The sequence below is a fragment of the Danio rerio genome, chromosome 4 (assembly GCF_052040795.2).
Source record: "Danio rerio strain M-AB ecotype USA chromosome 4, GRCz13ab, whole genome shotgun sequence".
Taxonomy (NCBI): Eukaryota; Metazoa; Chordata; class Actinopteri; order Cypriniformes; family Danionidae; genus Danio; species Danio rerio.
In genome coordinates, this window is record NC_141024.2 from 10475309 (window position 1) to 10495102 (window position 19794).

Genomic DNA, 19794 nt, shown 5'->3' on the forward strand with positions numbered 1-19794 from the left:
TTTATTGTATTTATTTATTGCCGTTTACATTATTGTTTTTGCTAATAGGTTTTTGTTTATACTTTATAACCTTAAAGCATTTTTATTTTGTCGTATTTGTGCTTGTTGTTTTATGTATTATATTGTAATTTATTGTATTTATTTATTGGTATTTTCATGTTTTTGTTTGTACTTTAGTACTTTGAAATGTTTTATTATGTTGTTTTATTTTTGCTTAGTGTTTGTATGACCTAACATTAGTTTTTTGTTTTTATAAATTTTATTGTTATTTTGTCATATTTGTGCTCATTATTTTCTGTAATTTATTGTGTTTTTTATTGGTTGTAAATTTTTTTGCTGATATGTATTTGTTTGTACGTTGAAATGTTTTGTTATGTTGTTTTCTTTTTGTTAAAATTTTGTATAAATGGTAATAATATTATTTTTTTCAATAGTTTTTTATTTTGTCATATTTGGGCTGGTTATTTTATGTAATATATTGTAATTTGTTGTGTTTTTATTATATTTAGATTTTTTTGCTCATTTTTTTCTTATGCTTCAATACTTTAATGTTTTTTTGTGTTGTTTTCTTTTTTAATGTTTGTAAAACTTAAAAGTATTTTTTGTTAGTTTTTATTTGTTTTTTTTATATCATCATATTTAAGCTTGTTATTTTGTGTAATACATTGCAATTTTATTTCTTTATTGGTATTTAACTTTATTTGTTGATATGCTTTTGTTTATATTGTATATTGCTATACTATTAGAAATATTGTGTTTTTTCTAATGTTATTTTGATTTAACTCTTAAAGCTATATTTTCAGCCTCCATCATACTTTTATTACTTTAGTTTTTATACTTTGTACCTTTTTTAGTATTAAATTTTTTTCTTCATATTATTTCTTATTTAGAAAAATATTTATTTTTAACATTTAATGTATATAATCTATCAGTTTATATTATATTACAATTTAGTTTGTGTCAAATCATATTTATTTAGAAGAAGAAAACACAATTAAAAGCCACAGCAACATTTTTAATTGTAAAACAAATGTTTGTTTGTCTGGTTCATTTGTTTTATTAATTTATTTTTTGTTTTTGTAGATTTATTCATTGATTTACATTTTTTTTTTTAAATAATATTTTGTGCTTTCACATTTTTACTTGCACACAAAACCACCAGAAACTTTTAGAAAACTGATTTTGAATTATCAATAGCCCAATAAAAAAAAGCTACACCTACAAGACTTCAAACTCACATAGTGAATAAAGTACTTGGTTTTAGGTCAGGAAGTTTTTACTATCTGTGTATCATGTCGTGTTATATTTTTGCCTAGAGGTTATTGTTAATCTTATCATATGTGCATTGAGCTAAATACTTTTTTTGTCCAGTCTGGTTTGCACAGAGCTGCTCTCAGTCAGTCCATTAATTTCTCCTTTGTTTCTCTTTGTGTTTGTGTGAAGGAGGTAGTGAAGGTCAAGGTCGGATTCACCAGCGTTTCCCAGAGAAGGACTGGGAAGATAACCCCTTTCCACAAGGCCTTGAGCTGGTAAGCGCATCACAAACAAACACTGATTAACATATCCTATCCCGGAATTTGTATATCTGTCCACAGTATTTGACACAGCTGGTTGTTTTAAGGCACTGCAGATATTTCACCAGTTGATCGATTACATTATGCATTGCAATCATTTTTTTAAATTTTCTGAAATACTGTGATAAAATATTGCAAACGAGGCATTTTTTTATGAAATGTGGGGTCATTTGCATACATTTCTAGCACAAAAATCTGAAAATTAAAAAATTGGATTAAAAAAAAAACTATTTCCTGTTTTTTTCTGACATTTTAGTCATATTTTTGTACTGAGGTAATTTTCAGAGTGAGAATCTCTTTTTATTACTCTATAACAACCTGATTTTTCTTTTGCACAATTTTTTGTAAAATAAACTAAGCTAATTATCCATGAACATATCCCCATATAAACCTTCAGAATATGAAATAAACTTTTGTGAAAATGGATTTTAAAATGCACAAATTTAACAAATGCAATAAAGGAAATGCTTAATGTACTTTACGTAATGCCAAAAAACCAAACAGTTATCAGGCAAATTATGTATGAACAAATCCCTTTTTATAAATCGTCAGAGTCCAAATTTGAATAATACTTTCATGTATTAAATATTTAGTAGAATAACATATAGGTTATAAGACTAATTATCTATAAACAAATCCCTATTATAAACCTTCAGAATATGAATAAAACTTTCGTGAAAATAGACAAATTGATAAAATGCAATAAAAGAATAACTTAAAACTAAACTTGTCGTAAGACTTAAAAAATAAAATTATTAGGCAAATTATGTATTACCAAATTCCTTTGTATAAACCTTTAGAATGCAGTTTTAGAAACAGCTTTAATAAAAAAAAGGAATTTAAAATGCAGAAATTGATAAAATACAATAAGATAAAACAAAATGCAAAAAAAAAAGCTCTTAAAAATGTTCTTCACATTATACTAGATGATAACCACACTTCATTAAAATCTCAAAAATTAATTCATCTTTGTTTTCAATGTTCTCTTCAGTTCTGTCAGCCCAGTGGATGGCAGCTGGCTCCTGAGAGAAAACCTTCATCTTTCTTCGTGGCCGTTCTCACTGACATCAACTCAGAGCGGCATTACTGTGCCTGCTTCACCTTCTGGGAGTCCGTGGAGAACCCGCAGGTTTGTGTGGAGCACGTGCAGATGAGCAGGAGGAATGTGAGACTGAAGAGAAGACGGGTGTTATATAACAGGGGCTGATGGGTGGGGTGATGTACTGCTGTGTGAACATGGATTACAGTGCTTTTGAAGACTTTTTTCTTTTTAGATTGGACATAATTCCAGGTGTAGTTTTAAGGTGTTTTATTGATTTTGTGTGTGTGTGTGTGTGTGTGTGTGTTCGTTCAGCTGCAGAAAGGAGAGCCCAGTGAGGCGGATGAAGATGACAGTCCAGACGTGCTCCAGCCTGCTCAACTCTACGCTCCTAGAAGCCTCGTCCTCGTATCCCGATTGGACCACACAGAGGTTTTTAGGGTATGACAGACATGCAACCAACCCACTATCACACAATGACACGCAAAAGCCACACAACAGTCAAAGATGAGACACAACAGTCACACGCAGTCACATAATGACACGCACTGTCAAACATTGACATGCACTGTCACACAACGGTCACACGAAGTCATACAATACTTTCACAACAGTCACAACTGTCGTTCAACCATCACACAACGACACAGACATTAACAAAATAGTCACAAAACAGCCAACAACCACACAGGCAGTCAGTCAGTCGCGCAGGCAGCCGCACAGACATCCAGTAGCACAGGCAGCCGCACAGGCAGCCAGTGGCACACTCATCCAATCACACACTCATCCAATCGCACAAGCAGTTGCACAGGCAGGCATTTGCACAGGCAGCCAGTGGCACAGTCAGGCAGGCGCACAGTCAGGCAGGCTCACAGTCAGGCAGGCACACAGTCAGGCAGGCGCACAGTCAGGCAGGCGCACAGTCAGGCAGGCGCACAGTCAGGCAGGCGCACAGTCAGGCAGGCGCACAGTCAGGCAGGCGCACAGTCAGCCAGCCGCACAGTCAGCCAGCCGCACAGGCAGTCATCTGGGTTATTCTTGCAAGTTTGAAAACCTCATCTGTGTCAGCCCGCTTGAAAATATGACATCGTTGGCGATCACAATCCACAGAATTTGCAATGATAAACAGCAAAACATATTTTACATATGTTTGCATACATGCGTAAACACAGTTGTGACATCACACACCGATGACATCACATAAAGGTTTAAACCTGACCTACCATATATACAGGTCTCTTTTTCTTGCTTTAATAATTTTTTTAATGCCATTTTTTTAATGCCAATTCAAACTATTAAACACTGAAATTGTCAATGATAATCAATAGAGTTATGAAACATACATTTCCCTGTATTTATTACATGTATTTATATCTTGCATCTGCAGAACTGTTTGAGCCTCATCTACACTGTTCATGTCGATGGCCTCACTGTTCCCATGGAAACAGTGATCGGAAACCTCCTCACCTGCATCATTCCTATAGCTGGCGGCTCTCAGGTGAGAAATATGCTGAGTTTACCATGTACCCTGTCAGTATATTCTGTTTTTCTTCAACACAGATTTTCCATTGCCTCTAGACAAATGAATCCAAGATTGAATACACATGTAAAAGATTGTTTATCCCAGTGCATCATGGGTAAAGTTATGAAAAAAAGAAAGATGGACTGATGTTATTTACATTAGTGCACTTGATAAGTTTAAGGTTAATGCTAGTTTATATTAATATTTCTTTATTAATGATCATTTAAATATTCAAATGCTTTCTGGTGTTTTAATTCTGTCATCATTTACTCAGCAGTACAAAGCTTGCAAGACTTTTTTTTTTACCCTTTAAAAAAGGGAAAGGAGATATTTTAGCCAAAACAAACATCCTGGTTGCTCTCTTGCTTGTAATGGATTTAGGTTCAGTATTACTTTAGTATCTTTGAGATGCTGTTTAATGTTGATTTGATCGTTTTAGATTAAGTCATTGTGCTGCTTATAAATGTTGACTAGTCATTTCCCATGTAGTAAAGAGTGTCCAGTTTCTTCTTTTCTATTCTACAAAGACAAGTCATACGAGTTTAAAATCACATGAGGGTTAAAAAAATGATAATCTTTCATTTTTGACTATCACTTTAACCTCTTAACTGTAATCATCAACATTTTCCAGCACATTTTTGCCTATAAACCTGAACTTATCTTGACCAGCTATATATTATATGCGTATAGTGTGAACTCAGAATGTAGGGCGACGGTAAGGAGGGTAAATATGATCTGCTTCTCGATAACAACCTACTCATATTTTCAAGGTCAAGTTTTTTTTTTTTTTTTTTGGGGGGGTTTAAACCTTCCCTTGAAGTGTAAACCTGACTCCCTTGTGTTCCAGATAAATGATCCCCCTCTTTGTAGTTTATCTGACTGGCTTCTGGGTTGTTTCCAGGTAACATTTACCTTTGAGCAGCTTCAACCAATCAACCCATTTGTGATTCTGCCTGACAATCAAACATCACTTGTGCATTTCTCAGTCATTTTTTGAAATCACCGCCGTTCCTCCTGAGAATCAATGATCGTGTTTTGTTTCTTTTCTGATTCTTTGGCTGTGATCAGTTTCAACTTCACCTTTTTTTGTTGGTGATGGTTTCTCTCATCTGCTTATGAGGGGTGTTCCGGTACACAAAATTCTGAACATCTTGAAGTCACAGTTCGATTGTATGTCTGTACAGCTAGGGAGAAGTGGAAAAACTTTGGGACTTAGGGAGAAGTGAAAAAATTGCTTGATTTTTAATAAACTGAATTACCTTCGACATAGATTTTTCATTGCCTCTGGACAAATGATTCTGAGATTGAATATACATGTAAATGATGCTGTAACCCAGTGCATCATAGGTAGTGTGGCAGATCTGTACAGTTTTGTAGAGTTTTATTCTTTTCTGAATGATGGGCACAAATTGCACTAATGTGAAGAAAATGTGTGAGAAGTGAAAAACTGAGAAGTAAAAGAGAAGTAAAAAAGCTGCTTGATTTTATCATCATTGATTATGGTAAAATTGCTGATGATTATTAATATTATAAAAAGTTATGAACATAAGCAGATAAAAATTAAATAAATAAATATATACAGTATATATTATTTGTTTAAATAATAAAAAATGTACAGAAATAAAATGAAGTTTGTCTAATAAACATGGGAATAATTTTCAAGTTTAAGTAAAAGTAATTTGTATATATATAATAATGTAATAATATATCATTATATTGTATTATTATTTTATAATAATATAAAATATATATTGACGTACCGGTCCGTTGTGGTAAAGAAGGAGCTGAGCCGAAAAACAAAGCTCTCGATTTACCGGTCAATCTACGTTTCTACTCTCACCGATGGTCATGAGCTTTGGTCATGACCACAAGGACAAGATTTCGGCTACAAGTGGCCGAAATGATTTTCCTTCGCAGGGTGGCAGGGCACACCATTAAAGATAGGGTAAGGAGCTCTATCACCCGGGAGGAGCTCGGAGTAGAGCCGCTGCTCCTCCACATCCAGAAAAGTCAGCTGAGGTGGCTCGGGCATCTGTTTCAGATGCCTCCTGGACGCCCACCTTGGGAGGTGTTCCAGGCATGTCCCACTGGGAGGAGACCTCGGGGAAGACCCAGGACATACTGGGGGGACTATGTCTCGGCTGTCCTGGGAACATTTCGAGATCCACCCGGAAGAGCTGGAGGAAGTGTTCGAAGAGAGGGAAGTCTGGAGTTCTCTCCTTGGACTGCTGCCCCCGCGACCCGGCTTTGGAAAAGTGGTAGAAAATGAGATGAGATGAGATGACATGAGATAAAATATATTCAAATTAGGGATAAGTGATTATTAAAGCGATCATTTAAAAAATAAAATAATGAAAAAAAAAATAGAATAACTTACAATTAAATTGACGGTTTATTCCGCTGTGGCGAAAAGAAAATGAATGAACAATTAAATCTGGTAAAATTAGTTAAATATCTGTCAAGAGAAAATAAAGGCAACAGCTACAATTAAGTAAACAGTGGAAGAAAACAAATCTGAAAATAAAAGCAGCTTAAAAAATGATAGTACAAAACCATAGTACACTCCAAATATATACTTTATATGTTCATATGGGAAGTCAGATTAAACTATTTGAAAGGGATTGTGTTTGGTACTCTAAACTTCTGTAGAGAAACGGTTTGGTGCGAATACATGTACCGTTACACCCCTACTGCTTATTGTTGTTTATTTTATGGTATGGCACCCTGATAAACACTTAAGAAGGTCCACACGCACACACACACACACACACACACACACAAACACACACACACACACACACACACACACACACACACACACACACACACACACACACACACACTCACAGGCTTATGGGGACGGTGTTTATGTCCTGGGCCGGTTGGGTGGTGTGGATTCAACATATGGACGGTGGCAGATGGCGGCTAAGCACACAGCTAGCATATGAATGACAGTCTTAGAAACACGCTAAACAATGTACTACAGCATCACAGTGTCTTTGCTTTTATGTATATGATTGTTAGTATTTTTATATTTATTAAAAATCAAACTCATGATTTGTTTGCAACAGTTGTTTTTTTTTCTCTTTCTTTTTCTTTTTATCTAAAGATTTTTATTTAGCATTTTAATTTTAATGTTTTGGTATTTGTTTAGATGTCTGAGTAGCACTTCATTGTTTTTACTTTCATTTTGATTGCAGTTGTAGCTTAGTTTATTTAAAATAAGCAAACATTTTAAGCATTTAATTGGCAATTAGCAAATTTTATTTTTTATTTTGTCCGGTTTCAGTTTTAATGTAAAATATTGGTTCAAGCGAAAATGCATTTTTAGATTTAGTAAACATAATAACCCTGTCGTAAATAGTACTAATTTACATTAAAGTCTTTGATTTAAACAAACATTTTCTTAAACATGCAGCTGCCCTGACACAATATGTATTATTTATTTATTATTATTTATTTATTTATGTATTTATTTAAATAGATTTTATTTTATTTATTACATTCAGCTGGCCTGACACAATATGTATCATTTAATTATAAATTACATTTATTTATTATTTATTTCTATCATTTAATTTGGTGAGTCAGGTGTGTGTTTATCATAAATCTGTGTATATGTTTATAAAGAATGATTTATTATGATTTTTTTTTACTGAAGCACTGCTGAGAATTCATTATTTGAGACTTCCTGAAAGTCACTTTTTACCATCTCTGCAGCTCCATAATGGCAAATAAAACACGCCTGTTTATTTTCCCCAATAACTCATACCGATATGACCATACCAGAAGTCTTTGATGTATTATCTAATCTGTTTTATTTTTAATATAGTCCTGTGTCAGTTTTAATGTAAAATATTGGTTCAAGCGAAAATGCATTTTTAGATTTAGTAAACATAATAACTCTGTCGTAAATAATAATAATTTACTTTAAAAAGTCTTTAATTTAAACAAACATTTTCTTAAACATACAGCTGCAAATAATATGTATTATTTATTAATTAATTAATTTATTTAAATTGATTATATTTATTTTATGTATGCCTGCAGCTGCCATGACACAATATATATGATTTATTGATTTATTTATTTATTTAAATTGATTTAAATAGATTTTATTTTATTTATTTGTGCATTCAGCTGCCCTGACACAATATGTATTATTTATTTATTTACATTGATTTGAAATGATTATATTTATTTTATGTATGCCTGCTGCTGCCCTGACACAATATGTATGATTTATTGATTTATGTTTTTCTTTAAAATTATTTAATTTTTTTTTATTTTATTTATTTGTGCATTCAGCTGCCCTGACACAACATATATTATTTATTAATTTACATTGATTTTAATAGATTATATTTATTTAATTTTATGTATGCATGCAGCTGCCCTGACACAATATGTATCATTTAATTATAAATTACATTTATTTATTATTTATTTCTATCATTTAATTTGGTGAGTCAGGTATGTGTTTATCATAAATCTGTGCATATGTCTATAAAGAATGATTTATTATGATTTTTTTTACTGAAGCACTGCTGAGAATTCATTATTTGAGACTTCCTGAAAGTCACTTTTTACCATCTCTCCAGCTCCACAATGCCAAATAAAACACACTTGTTTATTTTCCTCAATAACCCATACTGATATGGCCATACCAGAAGTCATTGATGTATTATCTAATCTGTTATGCAAGTCAAGAGTTTCCCAGACCTCACTTTCTGTTTCAGTAAGGCTTTTACCTGTTAAGGCCAGACACTTATTGGGTTGCTTTTTTCAACATAATGTAAAGAAAATATACAATATACACCTTTAAGTGATAAATGTCTGTAGATTTACATCGCAATGCATATATTCTTAAATGAAATTTTCTCAAGTTTTTCTCCTCTATTAAAAATAAATCTCCACTTTAGCAGCACTTAAATACAGCAAAGTGCACAGTTTTATTCATTTCTCTGCATATCTCAAATATTTGAAGCTTTTTTTTAACTTTGTGATGCGTTCATTCATAGTTTGAATGATTGTATATGATTTTAGTCTACAAAACTTGCCTCATCTGCATATTTAAATCAACAATTTTTGATAACTTGTGTTGGGAAAAAAAGTTTAATCAACTGATATGCATTAGATTATCAATTATTTATTCACATGCAGTGTCTTGCTTAAATCCAGCAGCAGTTTTTCAATATACCTGTGACCTTTGCCCTCACAGCAACGTCTTATCATCACGACCTTGTGTTTTTTCATATATTTCTTTTGTTTGCTTTTTTTGCTCCTTCTCTTTCTTTGGTATTGTAATGTCTTTGAATTTTTGTGTGTCTAATGGGTTTGTGTTTTGTGTTGCTGTGCCTTGTTAATCTAGCCGGGCCAGGAGGACAGAGAGGAGAGCTCGGTACGCCATGTTTGATTTCGTTCAGCTCCTTCTCTCACTGTCAATCCTGCTTCCCCTCCTTTATGTTCTGCTTCATCAATTAGAAAACACAAAAAATCATCAGCGGAATTAATGACATCACTAAAATTGGAATCAAAATAGATTTAGAACGTGACTAACTGCTGTTTTAGGGAATGATGTTTAATAACCGATTTGGATCACACTTACAATAAAAAAAGGCTTTTGGAGGTCTGGTAATACTAACATTCACAGTTATAAGCAGGGATTGTATTTCGTTTTTTTTTATTCTTATTTTATCTAATAATTTTTTATTGTTTATAATATGCTGAAATAAAATGTGAATAATTGTATTTGTATATTTGTATGTATATATACAAGTACCAGGACACAAAATTGACAACATCTTTATTTGGTTCTGTACAATTAGGGAGAAGTGAAAAACAAAAAAAAAATGGCTTGATACTTTTTATTGCTGTTTTTAAAATATGTTAACATTAGCCGATTGAAATATATATGTATACATGATGATTTATTGGTTTAATTGAATAAAAATTTATTGTACAGAAATGAAATAGAAAAAGGTTTTCAAATAGATATGACAATAATAATAGTAACAATAATAATAATAATGCTCAAATAAATTAACCTATTATAAATGTTTAAGTGAAAGTGAATTATTTAAATGATATCAAATATATTCAAATTTATAAAAGAGTTCTGGTTTGATTTGCTTTTAAGGCCTAAAAATAAATAGTGTACAAAAATTTATGAAAATAATCCCAATCAATAGAAAATTATGAGTTCTTCCAAACTGAGCTATTAAAGTCATCGGGCGAAATGATTATATTCATATTGAGTAAATATCACAGAAAAACAAGAAATTGTAATGTCAGATTTTCTTAATATCGTTAAGCCCTAGTATAATGGTATGTGTATGTAATGTGTTTGTTTGTGTGCCCATGTATTTTTATTTTACTGATCAATTATTGTTAGTATTTGTTAGTATGCTAGTATTCATATTCATCTATCAACTAATGCCATCTAAAAAATGAAAACTACAATTATACAATTATTACTGAAGCTTTACTATTATAATTAATATTTTAGTTTAGTATTTTAGTATATATATATATATGAAAACAAAAACTAAATATTATAAAACTAAATAATAGTTTTTTATATTATTTGGTCTGACTCATTGAGATGCCTCAAAGAAACACGTAATCAATAAATACAATAAACGCACTGCATTGCATTGCTATTGTCATTTAAATTCCCATAATTGGATGGGAATTTCAAGTGCACAATGAGTGCGTTTATCTCAGATAATCGCTTTTTTTTTATTGGCATGCATGACTGCTGCTCACGCTTCTGTGCAGGTCCGTGTGTTATCTCTGTGGATTGGTCCGGTCCTGAGCTTTCATTACTGCAGACGTTTTATGAGGGTTTATAAACGTGCATGTGCTCTAATGCGAGGCTGTCAATCGCTTGTGTGCTGTGGCTGTTTGAAGCGATGACATCATCCACGCACTGTCATTTTTACAGCCACCTTTTAACTTCCTGCCCTGACGTGTCATTTACTCTAAAAGATATGCTTTTTTCTTGACACTTATTGACCTCTTCCTGAATTAACCAGTGTGTTCAAGTCCTAAAATGGGCATGATTTTTGTGTTTGGTTGTGTGGATGATTCTGGACTAATCATATTTGTATAATGTGGACGATTTGCTTTTCCTGATTGATCACTGTCTGTCTTACATGATTACTGGTATTATTTTTGACTAATCTTTGACATTTTTTTATATGAATGTACTGTGGGGTGTGCTATATTTACACAAAAATATGGTTGGGGATTTTTCTGAAAAGTGATAATTGATATGCTGCTAAATTTTATTGAATTAGCTTTTTTAGGTAATGTTTTAGGTAATACATGAATGACAATGATAAATAAATGACACTAAAACTGCCAATAGGTGTTGACAAGTACCTGTCCTAATGAGTGATTCATTGAATAATCCATTCAAGGGATTCATTCTAAAAGGCTGGCTCATTTAGAAACCAGTGCATTTTAGATATTTAGATTTACTTGTTTTAGAAACAAATGTTTTAAGAAACTAACTTTATTTAGAAACTAAAGTTATGAGTAAATGGAGTAATTGATTTATTTTGTTTGTTAATTAAGAAACCAAACGCACCATACATTTTATTATAGCTTAATCTAGCTGTATTTAACAGTCTTCATCACTAAGGGATTATTTTGCCCTGTCCCAATGTTTTTTTTATTATTATTTTTAATAGCAATACTGATTGTCAACTTTCACATCGTTAAAAAAATTACAATTATAACATTGAGTAACACTTTACGTCACAATTTAAGATGTTAACAAACTATTAATTAACAGTTCGTACACACCGGGATGCTTTTCATTTGCGATTATCGTCATTGTTTTATGAGACGTTTTTTGCCGGATTCAAACCCAAACGATTTTCACTGGCTTTGAGCAGAAGAGTATGCAAAATCGTTCCTTGACGTTAGATGGCGCTACACAACTTTAAGCTTCTGACACCCGCTTGTAACACAGAAGAAGAAGAGAGAAAGTTAGCACGCTTGTTGTTAAGGTTACTGGGGACTCGAACAAGCATGGATGGTTCAAGTAGTAGCTCCAGCTGAAGAAAGGATTATTGTCCACCAGTGCAATAAGCAGCTCCACGTTCATATCGCCTCTGGACATCTTCTTCAATGTGCGCTTGCATTGACAATCGTGCGCTTGAGCTCCTCCAAGTGCTGTTTACTGTAACTTCAGCAGCTCTGTGCACGTGAACAAAAGTGCCAATCTAATTGGTGGAGAAGGTTTTGACGCGGCATGTCAAAGTAATAAAATGAGCATGAGTCGTTCCGTTAAAAATTACGCTTTTACACTTGCTGTGTTGATGTGCACGATCACATTAGCGCCCTTTATTTAGTCACAAGGCATTAAACGACGATGGAAAACGCGAACAAAAAAGCATCCCGGTGTGCACGGGCCTTAACACTACAACACTGTTAACAATCCTCTGTAGAATCTACAAAAACTTACTGGCAGCAGTTCAGAAGTATCTAACTGTAAATCAAGTACAGCAAAATACTGTATTTACATTTACAGCATCATTTATCTTGCGGTATACGTATTTTCAGTATTGTATATATTTACTGTGAAATGTACAGTAATTTTCACAATGCAACTTCTTAAATATGGTAACATACTGCATAACTGTTGTACAGTAAATTACAGTTCATATTGCGGTAAAATACTATGTAGTTTACTAAAATCATTAACAGTGTAGCTTAATAAACTACTAATTAGTTGTTTATTAATAGTTAGTGAGGTAGAAGTTGGATTTAGGTTTTTGGGTAGGATTAGGCATGCAGAATAAGATCATACTTTTAAAACTACCAATGAACATTTTGATGTATTAATAGTAAGCAGGTAATAAGCCAGCAGTTAATAGCATGAATCTAAAGTGTTACCTAATGAGGTCAAACTTTATTTTGATGGTCCGTTTGTTTAAGATTGGATGTCTGCATTGCGTCTACATGCCAATTAATTCTCATTAGATTTTAAGTAGACTATTAGGTTGTGGGTTAGAGTAAGTTGACATGTACTTGCAATGTTTCTTATAGTCAGTTAAATGTCTGTTGAAGGAGCAGTATTAGCAGATATTAGGCAGACAGTCTACTAATACCATCAGAGTAAAGTGTTACCCCTATTACTTTTATCGAAAATAAATATTGCACACCTCCAAATTTATAATGCAAATCATTGTATTATTAAGTTTTTTAAATATATGATTCTTTCTGATGTTTCTAACAGCAATTTTTCAAGTCTTCATTTATAACTTTCACAAAAAGCACTTTACATAAAGGAGGCTTGTGCACAGCAGGAAATCAATGTTATTTTTTCCTCTCTATTTTTGGTGCCCTTTTTATAAAAGGTGAATGGCTTCATTTTTTTCACCACCTCCCTAATAACCTCTTTTCTTCAGCTCACCTCACGACCAGCCTGCCACACATTTTAATCTTTCCCATAATGCCCTGGTGGAGGTATAAGATTAGTTTATTTGTATTTTGAGAAAGAGCTCATTTTCTTGTATCATCTCCCTCTTCTTACAGAGGACTATAACGCTTGGCGCGGGCGACAGGCAGGTCATCCAGACGCCCATCAACGACTCTCTGCCTGTGAGCGGCTGCAGTGTGGCTCAGCTTTTCAGACAGCTCGGTAAGCCAATCAGCAGCCAGCTTACGTGCTAAACAGCCAAATCAGCCTCATTAAAACAGCAACAGTTGGTGTCAAGTGTCAGATGTGGAGGCTGTAATCCCCACCTTGTGTTGTTAAATAAATAACAGAGGAAGTGAGGCTGGTATTTTTAGCCTCTCTCTCTTTTTTTCTCTCTCTGCAGGAATCGTGAATGTGCTCTGTCTGTTTTGTGCTGCTTTGACTGAGCACAAGATCCTGTTCCTCTCCAGCAGTTACCAGCGGCTGACGGACGCCTGCAGGGCTCTGCTGGCCATCATGTTCCCACTCAAGTACAGGTAAAGTGGGTTCATATGTTGAGGAATCTGAATGAATTCATTTTATTAGGATTAACCCATTGAGACGTACCATGCCATTTCACAGTGTGTCACGATCACATAATAATAATACAAGAAATTAAACACTAATTACATAACATCAACAAAACAACAACAAAACACAAACTCCTTATGCTTTCCTGGCTCCACTAGGTTTCCTTATGAAAATTAAATAAAAATACATAAAGAGAACACAAAATATACTGCAAAAAAATCATTCACACACATCTGCCATCCAGCTGTTTTTCTGCCGTAGTTGTTTTAACACGTATATACAAAACTAATATAGGTGTATTATTAATATAATGATAGTAATTATTATTTGGTTTACAATATGTTGTTGCAGAAATTCAGAAAAGTTGCAATCAAAATTGTCAGTTTATAACAAAAGAGTATTAAAAATCATAAATACAGATAAAAAACATTAAAAATAAAGTTTATACTAAATATAGCATTTAAAAATTTGTTTAGTGCCCATATTGTCATGATCACCAGCGATCTAACCCTCATAGATCGCTGGAGAACATTCACATTCACACAGACTACAACCCTGTTTCCATATGGACTACAAGTCCTGTCATGCACCACACACACACACACACCTGCTCCAAGTCTCCTTTGATTAGACTCACACAGCTGAAGCTGTTTATGTACTGAGTACACTCTCATATATCAGGCTCGCTTTCACACAGTCATTGCTGAGTCTGTTTGGTTAACACTCTGTAACATTACAAAGCATTCCCTGGTATAGTTTCTACATGTTCTGGCCCTTGCTTTGTTTATTGTTTACCCTGTCTGCTGCCTGTACCGACCATCTGTCTGTTACTTTGATAAATCTTCAAAATATACTGACTGAATATTGAACTGCTTTAGAAAAATAAGAAAGCATAAGGAAATATGAATAAAAATAGACCAGTTCAAATTGGGACAGGACTTAAAAACAGCCCATTTATTTGTTTAATCTGTTTTTAAATGTTTTTTGGAATGTTTATCTATGTGCTGTTCTTATTTCTCCCTGTCTTGTCATCATTGTCTTTATTTCTCCTTTTTTCCCCCCAGTTTTACATACGTTCCCATTTTACCGGGGAAGCTGCTGGAGGTGCTCAGCAGTCCGACACCCTTCATCATCGGAGTCAACTCACACTTCCGCTCAGAGACTCAGGAGCTAGTAAGTGCATTTTCTCTCACTTCATCCTCTCTTCATTTTCGATTATGCAACACACAACAGAACACTTAAACTTTTTAGATGAGATTTATTCAGATGTCTGACATACAGTGCTGTGCAACATACCAAAACATGCGTAATGATACAGAATCATTTATAAATCTGATTTGGTTTATCTCAGTAAAATAGTTTTGCTTATAGTTTTTTCTATCCTACTTTGTTGCATTTTTTAAAATCTAGATTTAGTGTTAGATCAGCAGTCCTTCTTTTTTTAACAACAGTTTTTAAATAAAGATGCTGATTATATTTTTGTTTCAAAAGTCAAGCAAAAACTTGCATTCAACAAATTTTGCTTTCGCTTCTTGATCTTACGTTTATAGGTTCCATTCAATAGGAAATTCCTGACATGTTTATCTGAGCTTATCTTGTTAAACAAATATCATCTGCTGTAACAATAGGATTTCACTTTAACAATTACACCTGTTTGACTGTGATTATCTTGAATCGCATATTTACAGGGGGATGGTGGACATTTCTGAACATGTTTACCTTTGGTCATCTGTATTTGCAGTTTGCGGAGATAAAGCGATACATGATACCTGTAAATGAAACTTGATCCGAGGGATCTTTGTTTTGACCTGAAAGTGTTTACAGATGGGAATGTAAAAGAAAAGACAATTGCAAAGGACTTTGGATCTATTTTTTGGGCGAAAAGTGTCTAGTCTCATGTTTGTTTCCACTAATAAATAGTAATGAATAAATAAATAAATATAAATAATTAAATACAAATTAATAAATATAAATATTTAAATAAATGAAATTAAAAAGTGAATTCCACCCTTATTATTGTACAATTACGACTTTTTGTTTTGGAATTGGATATACATATATTTCATAAATAATAAAAAAATGAATAAATTACATAAGAGACTTATAATTCAGATTTTTTTTCAGGGGTGTTTTAAAGTATAAACATTTTTTACATTTCAAAAACTAAATTTTAGGCCTTAAAGTCTTTGAAAATATTGTCTTGCAGGTCTTAAATCATTGTAAACGGGTTTTAATTTTCTAATCAAGCCAACAAACATTTATTAACTCTTTATTTTTTTAAGTCTATACACCCAATCAGAGTATGCTTGTTTTGACACAGTATTACAATATGTGGCTAAGAAATAACAAAATTAGATTTTTCTTTTGAAGGAATTTTTTTTTTCACTGGCCAAGCTTTTTTTATTTCCCTGGGTGTTTAACCTCATATAAGTCTGAAATTTTATTCATAATAGCCTTGGACAGGTTTAACCCAGTAAAATCTGATTTAAATGATGTAAATACAAAATTACAAGATGTTAATTTGAAATTGAACAATATAATCTCAGAATTGTGAGATTCGATCTTTGAGTATTGAGATGTAAACTTGTAATTGGAGGTAAGCATTGTGAGAAATAAACAATCAAATATTTGCTTATTGTTTATTTATTTATTTGGGTCTTTAGATTCTGTAGTGAAACTGGAACTTTTATTCTCATGTGAATCATTTGTCAGGGTCAGTGTTCAAAGATGAGACTAAAATGTAGTCAAAAAGATGAAAACTAACCAATAGTAATATTATTACTTTCCAGTGTTTATTCATTGGATGAGAGGATCAAAGCTTACACGTTCAGTCACATTACTGGCACAGCAGACCTGTCAAATGTCTGTTTGTTTCAAGCCAATTTTGTCAACAAGATTAACACCGGGTTGAACTTGAGTTGTTTAAAATAGTTGTTCATTTAAAACACGAGTATCTGATGTTATGCATTGTTGTGCATATAGAATGATACAGCTTAATGCAGGCTCATTCTAACCTGTGATTTATTTGTATTTCTTTTAATACACACAGCTCGACGTAATCATTGCAGACCTGGACGGAGGCACAGTGACCATTCCCGAGTGTGTCCACATATCCGTGCTCCCTGAGCCACTTCTCCACCACACACAGACTGCCATCTCCATGGTAAACCAACCTGTTTTACCTATTACCTGGATGTCTGCCAGCCCTGAGTAATAATCGCTGGCGTAGATGAAGAAGTCACAGTTGACGGTTTAGTCTTTAAAGATAATGTAATAAACCACAGCACAGATTAAGGAAATGTTGCGGGTTTAATGCACTGGGGCTATAAAAACAAATATTTACCTTCGTAATGAGGTTTTGTGCCAGCAGTAATGAAAAGAAGGATTCTCGGTAGATATTACTCAATAACAAACACTTCCTTGTTGAAGCTACGCTCACTGTTTAGAGAGTAAAATTATAGGGCTGATAGTGGTTTAACAGGCAGGTTTATAGTGGCACTTTCAATTTTACAGTAATGTAATATATTGTAATCTTTTTTAACCCTTTATAAGACACTTATTGTAATACTCATTGGGAAAAACCGTGGAGTAGTGTCAAGACCTTTTGCAACTTTGTTTATTTTGAACATTCAATTGAGTACAATCATACGGCATTTCAAGGTACATTGGTATCTCAGTATGTGAACTTAGGTGGTATAAAAATTACCTGCATTAGTGTCAGGTGTATTTACTACACAGTAATACTCAAATTTTGTAAATTATCAAGTGAAAAACAGCATAAAGAGAAGAAAAAAAAAAAATTAAAAAAAAAAAAAAAAAAAAAAATATATATATATATATATATATATATATATATATATATATATATATATATATATATATATATATATATATATATATATATATATATATATATATATATAAATAGATAAATAAATAAATAATAATCATAATAATAGGAAAAAGATAAAATAAAAATACAATAATCAAAAATAAATGAAAATTAAAACACCATTTACATCCAGGGTTAGAACACATGTCATAATATATTTCCTTCAAGAGTAATCTCAAGTGGCCATCTTCATTATACATATGGGGACACATTATAATATGAATAAGTGTAATCATATACATGTACATGCATTAGCATATATTTATCTATCAGAGCATCATCTTCTATTCATTTATAGCAATAAAGTCAGGTCTTCTAACTAAAATATATTCACCCCATTTCCTCCATTTTCTCAGGAATATATCTTTCTTTAAGATGACAACGAAGGTGATTCTTTCCATTGTATAAATCTCAATAGTTGCGTCTATCCAATTACTAAGGGTTGGTCGCTCTTGCTGTAGCCATTTGCGTGTGATTGCTTTTTTGCTGGCAGCCATGAGAGCACGCATAAGGTATTTATTTTCTGCCGTTACCATATCTGGATCCACACAGCCAAAATATAACAATTTACTTTCTAGAGGTATATCTTTTTCAAATATATGTTCAAGAGCCTCCTGTATTTCTTTCCAGTATTCTTGAATATACATACATTCCCAAAAGATATGATAATGGTTTGCTTTATTGCATCCGCAGTTACGCCAGCATTTTGGAGACTTGTCAAGACCTTTTGAATATGTCTATGTCTTAAAAAATCTGTTCTATTATAATCAATGTCAATGAAGTTACCATATATGGTTCTTCTCCCTATAAAGGGTTAAAATACATATGTTGGCTTCGTATCTCTAAATCAAAAGTAAAAGAATTTCCCATTAGATCTCAAGTGCATGCATACACATTGTCCTAACTAGACATAACAAGATAAGCAGTGCATTTCCTCCATGTTTCTGTAAGCTAAGTGTAATCTCTAATAAAATGGCATATCTTAAATGTCTTTTCTATTAAAGGGCAATATTAGAAATAACGTGCTGGAGATATTTTGACATTGTCCATTTAAATGAGGAGTTTTTTTTGCTTTTTAAAATTTAATTATTTCTTGTCAACACACTTTTTAAACAGGCTCTGTCAAATCCCACGTAACAAATCCAGTCAGATTATCACATCTAGTTCCAGTATTGTTACCACCTCACAAGCTCCCTTCAAACTATTCAATGTGATGCATGAGTCAGTCTCATACCTGGAAGTATTTTGTTTTTTTCATTTTAGGAAAGTGACAAAGAATAGGGATTTCCGTCCTGTTTACATACCTGAAAGTGTCAAGTTGTCAGTATGTGTTTGCTTAGATGAAATCAAAACTGGCACAGAAAAGTCCTTGTGTGTGGCATTCGCATTTTAGCCCTCTGGAAACAAGCCCAGAATCGCTGTCTGTGTGTGTGTATATATGTACTTGGATGTGTGTGTGTGTGTGTGTTTCTGTGGCGCCAAAGCAGTCAAACCATCGCCGCTGAAGTGGCAGAGGTTGAATCTGCATGTTTGAGCGAGCAGGGCTCACATAACCGCATCTCCTCTGGGACAGAGATGATAATCGCGCTGAGAAAAGAGATCGCCATGCCTCAGTAATGAACCCACTCCATCCATTTAATTGCCTGGAAATCGTGGGGTTTTCTTCGTTTTTTTTTTCTCTCTTTGCTGATCCCTTCAGTGGTATTTTTTATTCAGAGGTTGAAGATGCTTCTGATAGTTGTGTAGGTGACTGTTGCCTTTGGT

At 33.1% G+C, this 19794-nt stretch overlaps 1 protein-coding gene across 10 annotated transcripts in view; it reads left to right on the forward strand.

Annotated features, from left to right (window-relative positions):
- The window catches only part of sbf1 (SET binding factor 1), an 88689-nt gene that overhangs the window by 28667 nt on the left and 40228 nt on the right, over positions 1 to 19794 (forward strand). For 4 of the 10 annotated variants that reach the window (XR_015482158.1, XM_087247504.1, XM_087247507.1 and 1 more), the window contains exons 2-9: positions 1444 to 1529; positions 2566 to 2703; positions 2929 to 3054; positions 4001 to 4111; positions 13685 to 13790; positions 13972 to 14104; positions 15203 to 15311; positions 17188 to 17301. Coding sequence is in view for 9 of the 10 variants with exons in the window: in XM_087247504.1 (XP_087103630.1) it covers positions 1444 to 1529; positions 2566 to 2703; positions 2929 to 3054; positions 4001 to 4111; positions 13685 to 13790; positions 13972 to 14104; positions 15203 to 15311; positions 17188 to 17301 (923 nt within the window). In the remaining variant the exon portion in view is untranslated. Of the gene's footprint in view, positions 1 to 1443; positions 1530 to 2565; positions 2704 to 2928; positions 3055 to 4000; positions 4112 to 4982; positions 5037 to 9506; positions 9537 to 13684; positions 13791 to 13971; positions 14105 to 15202; positions 15312 to 17187; positions 17302 to 19794 lie in introns of all 10 variants that reach the window. The other 6 variants (XM_087247500.1, XM_087247503.1, XM_087247501.1 and 3 more) reach the window with 3 other exon arrangements.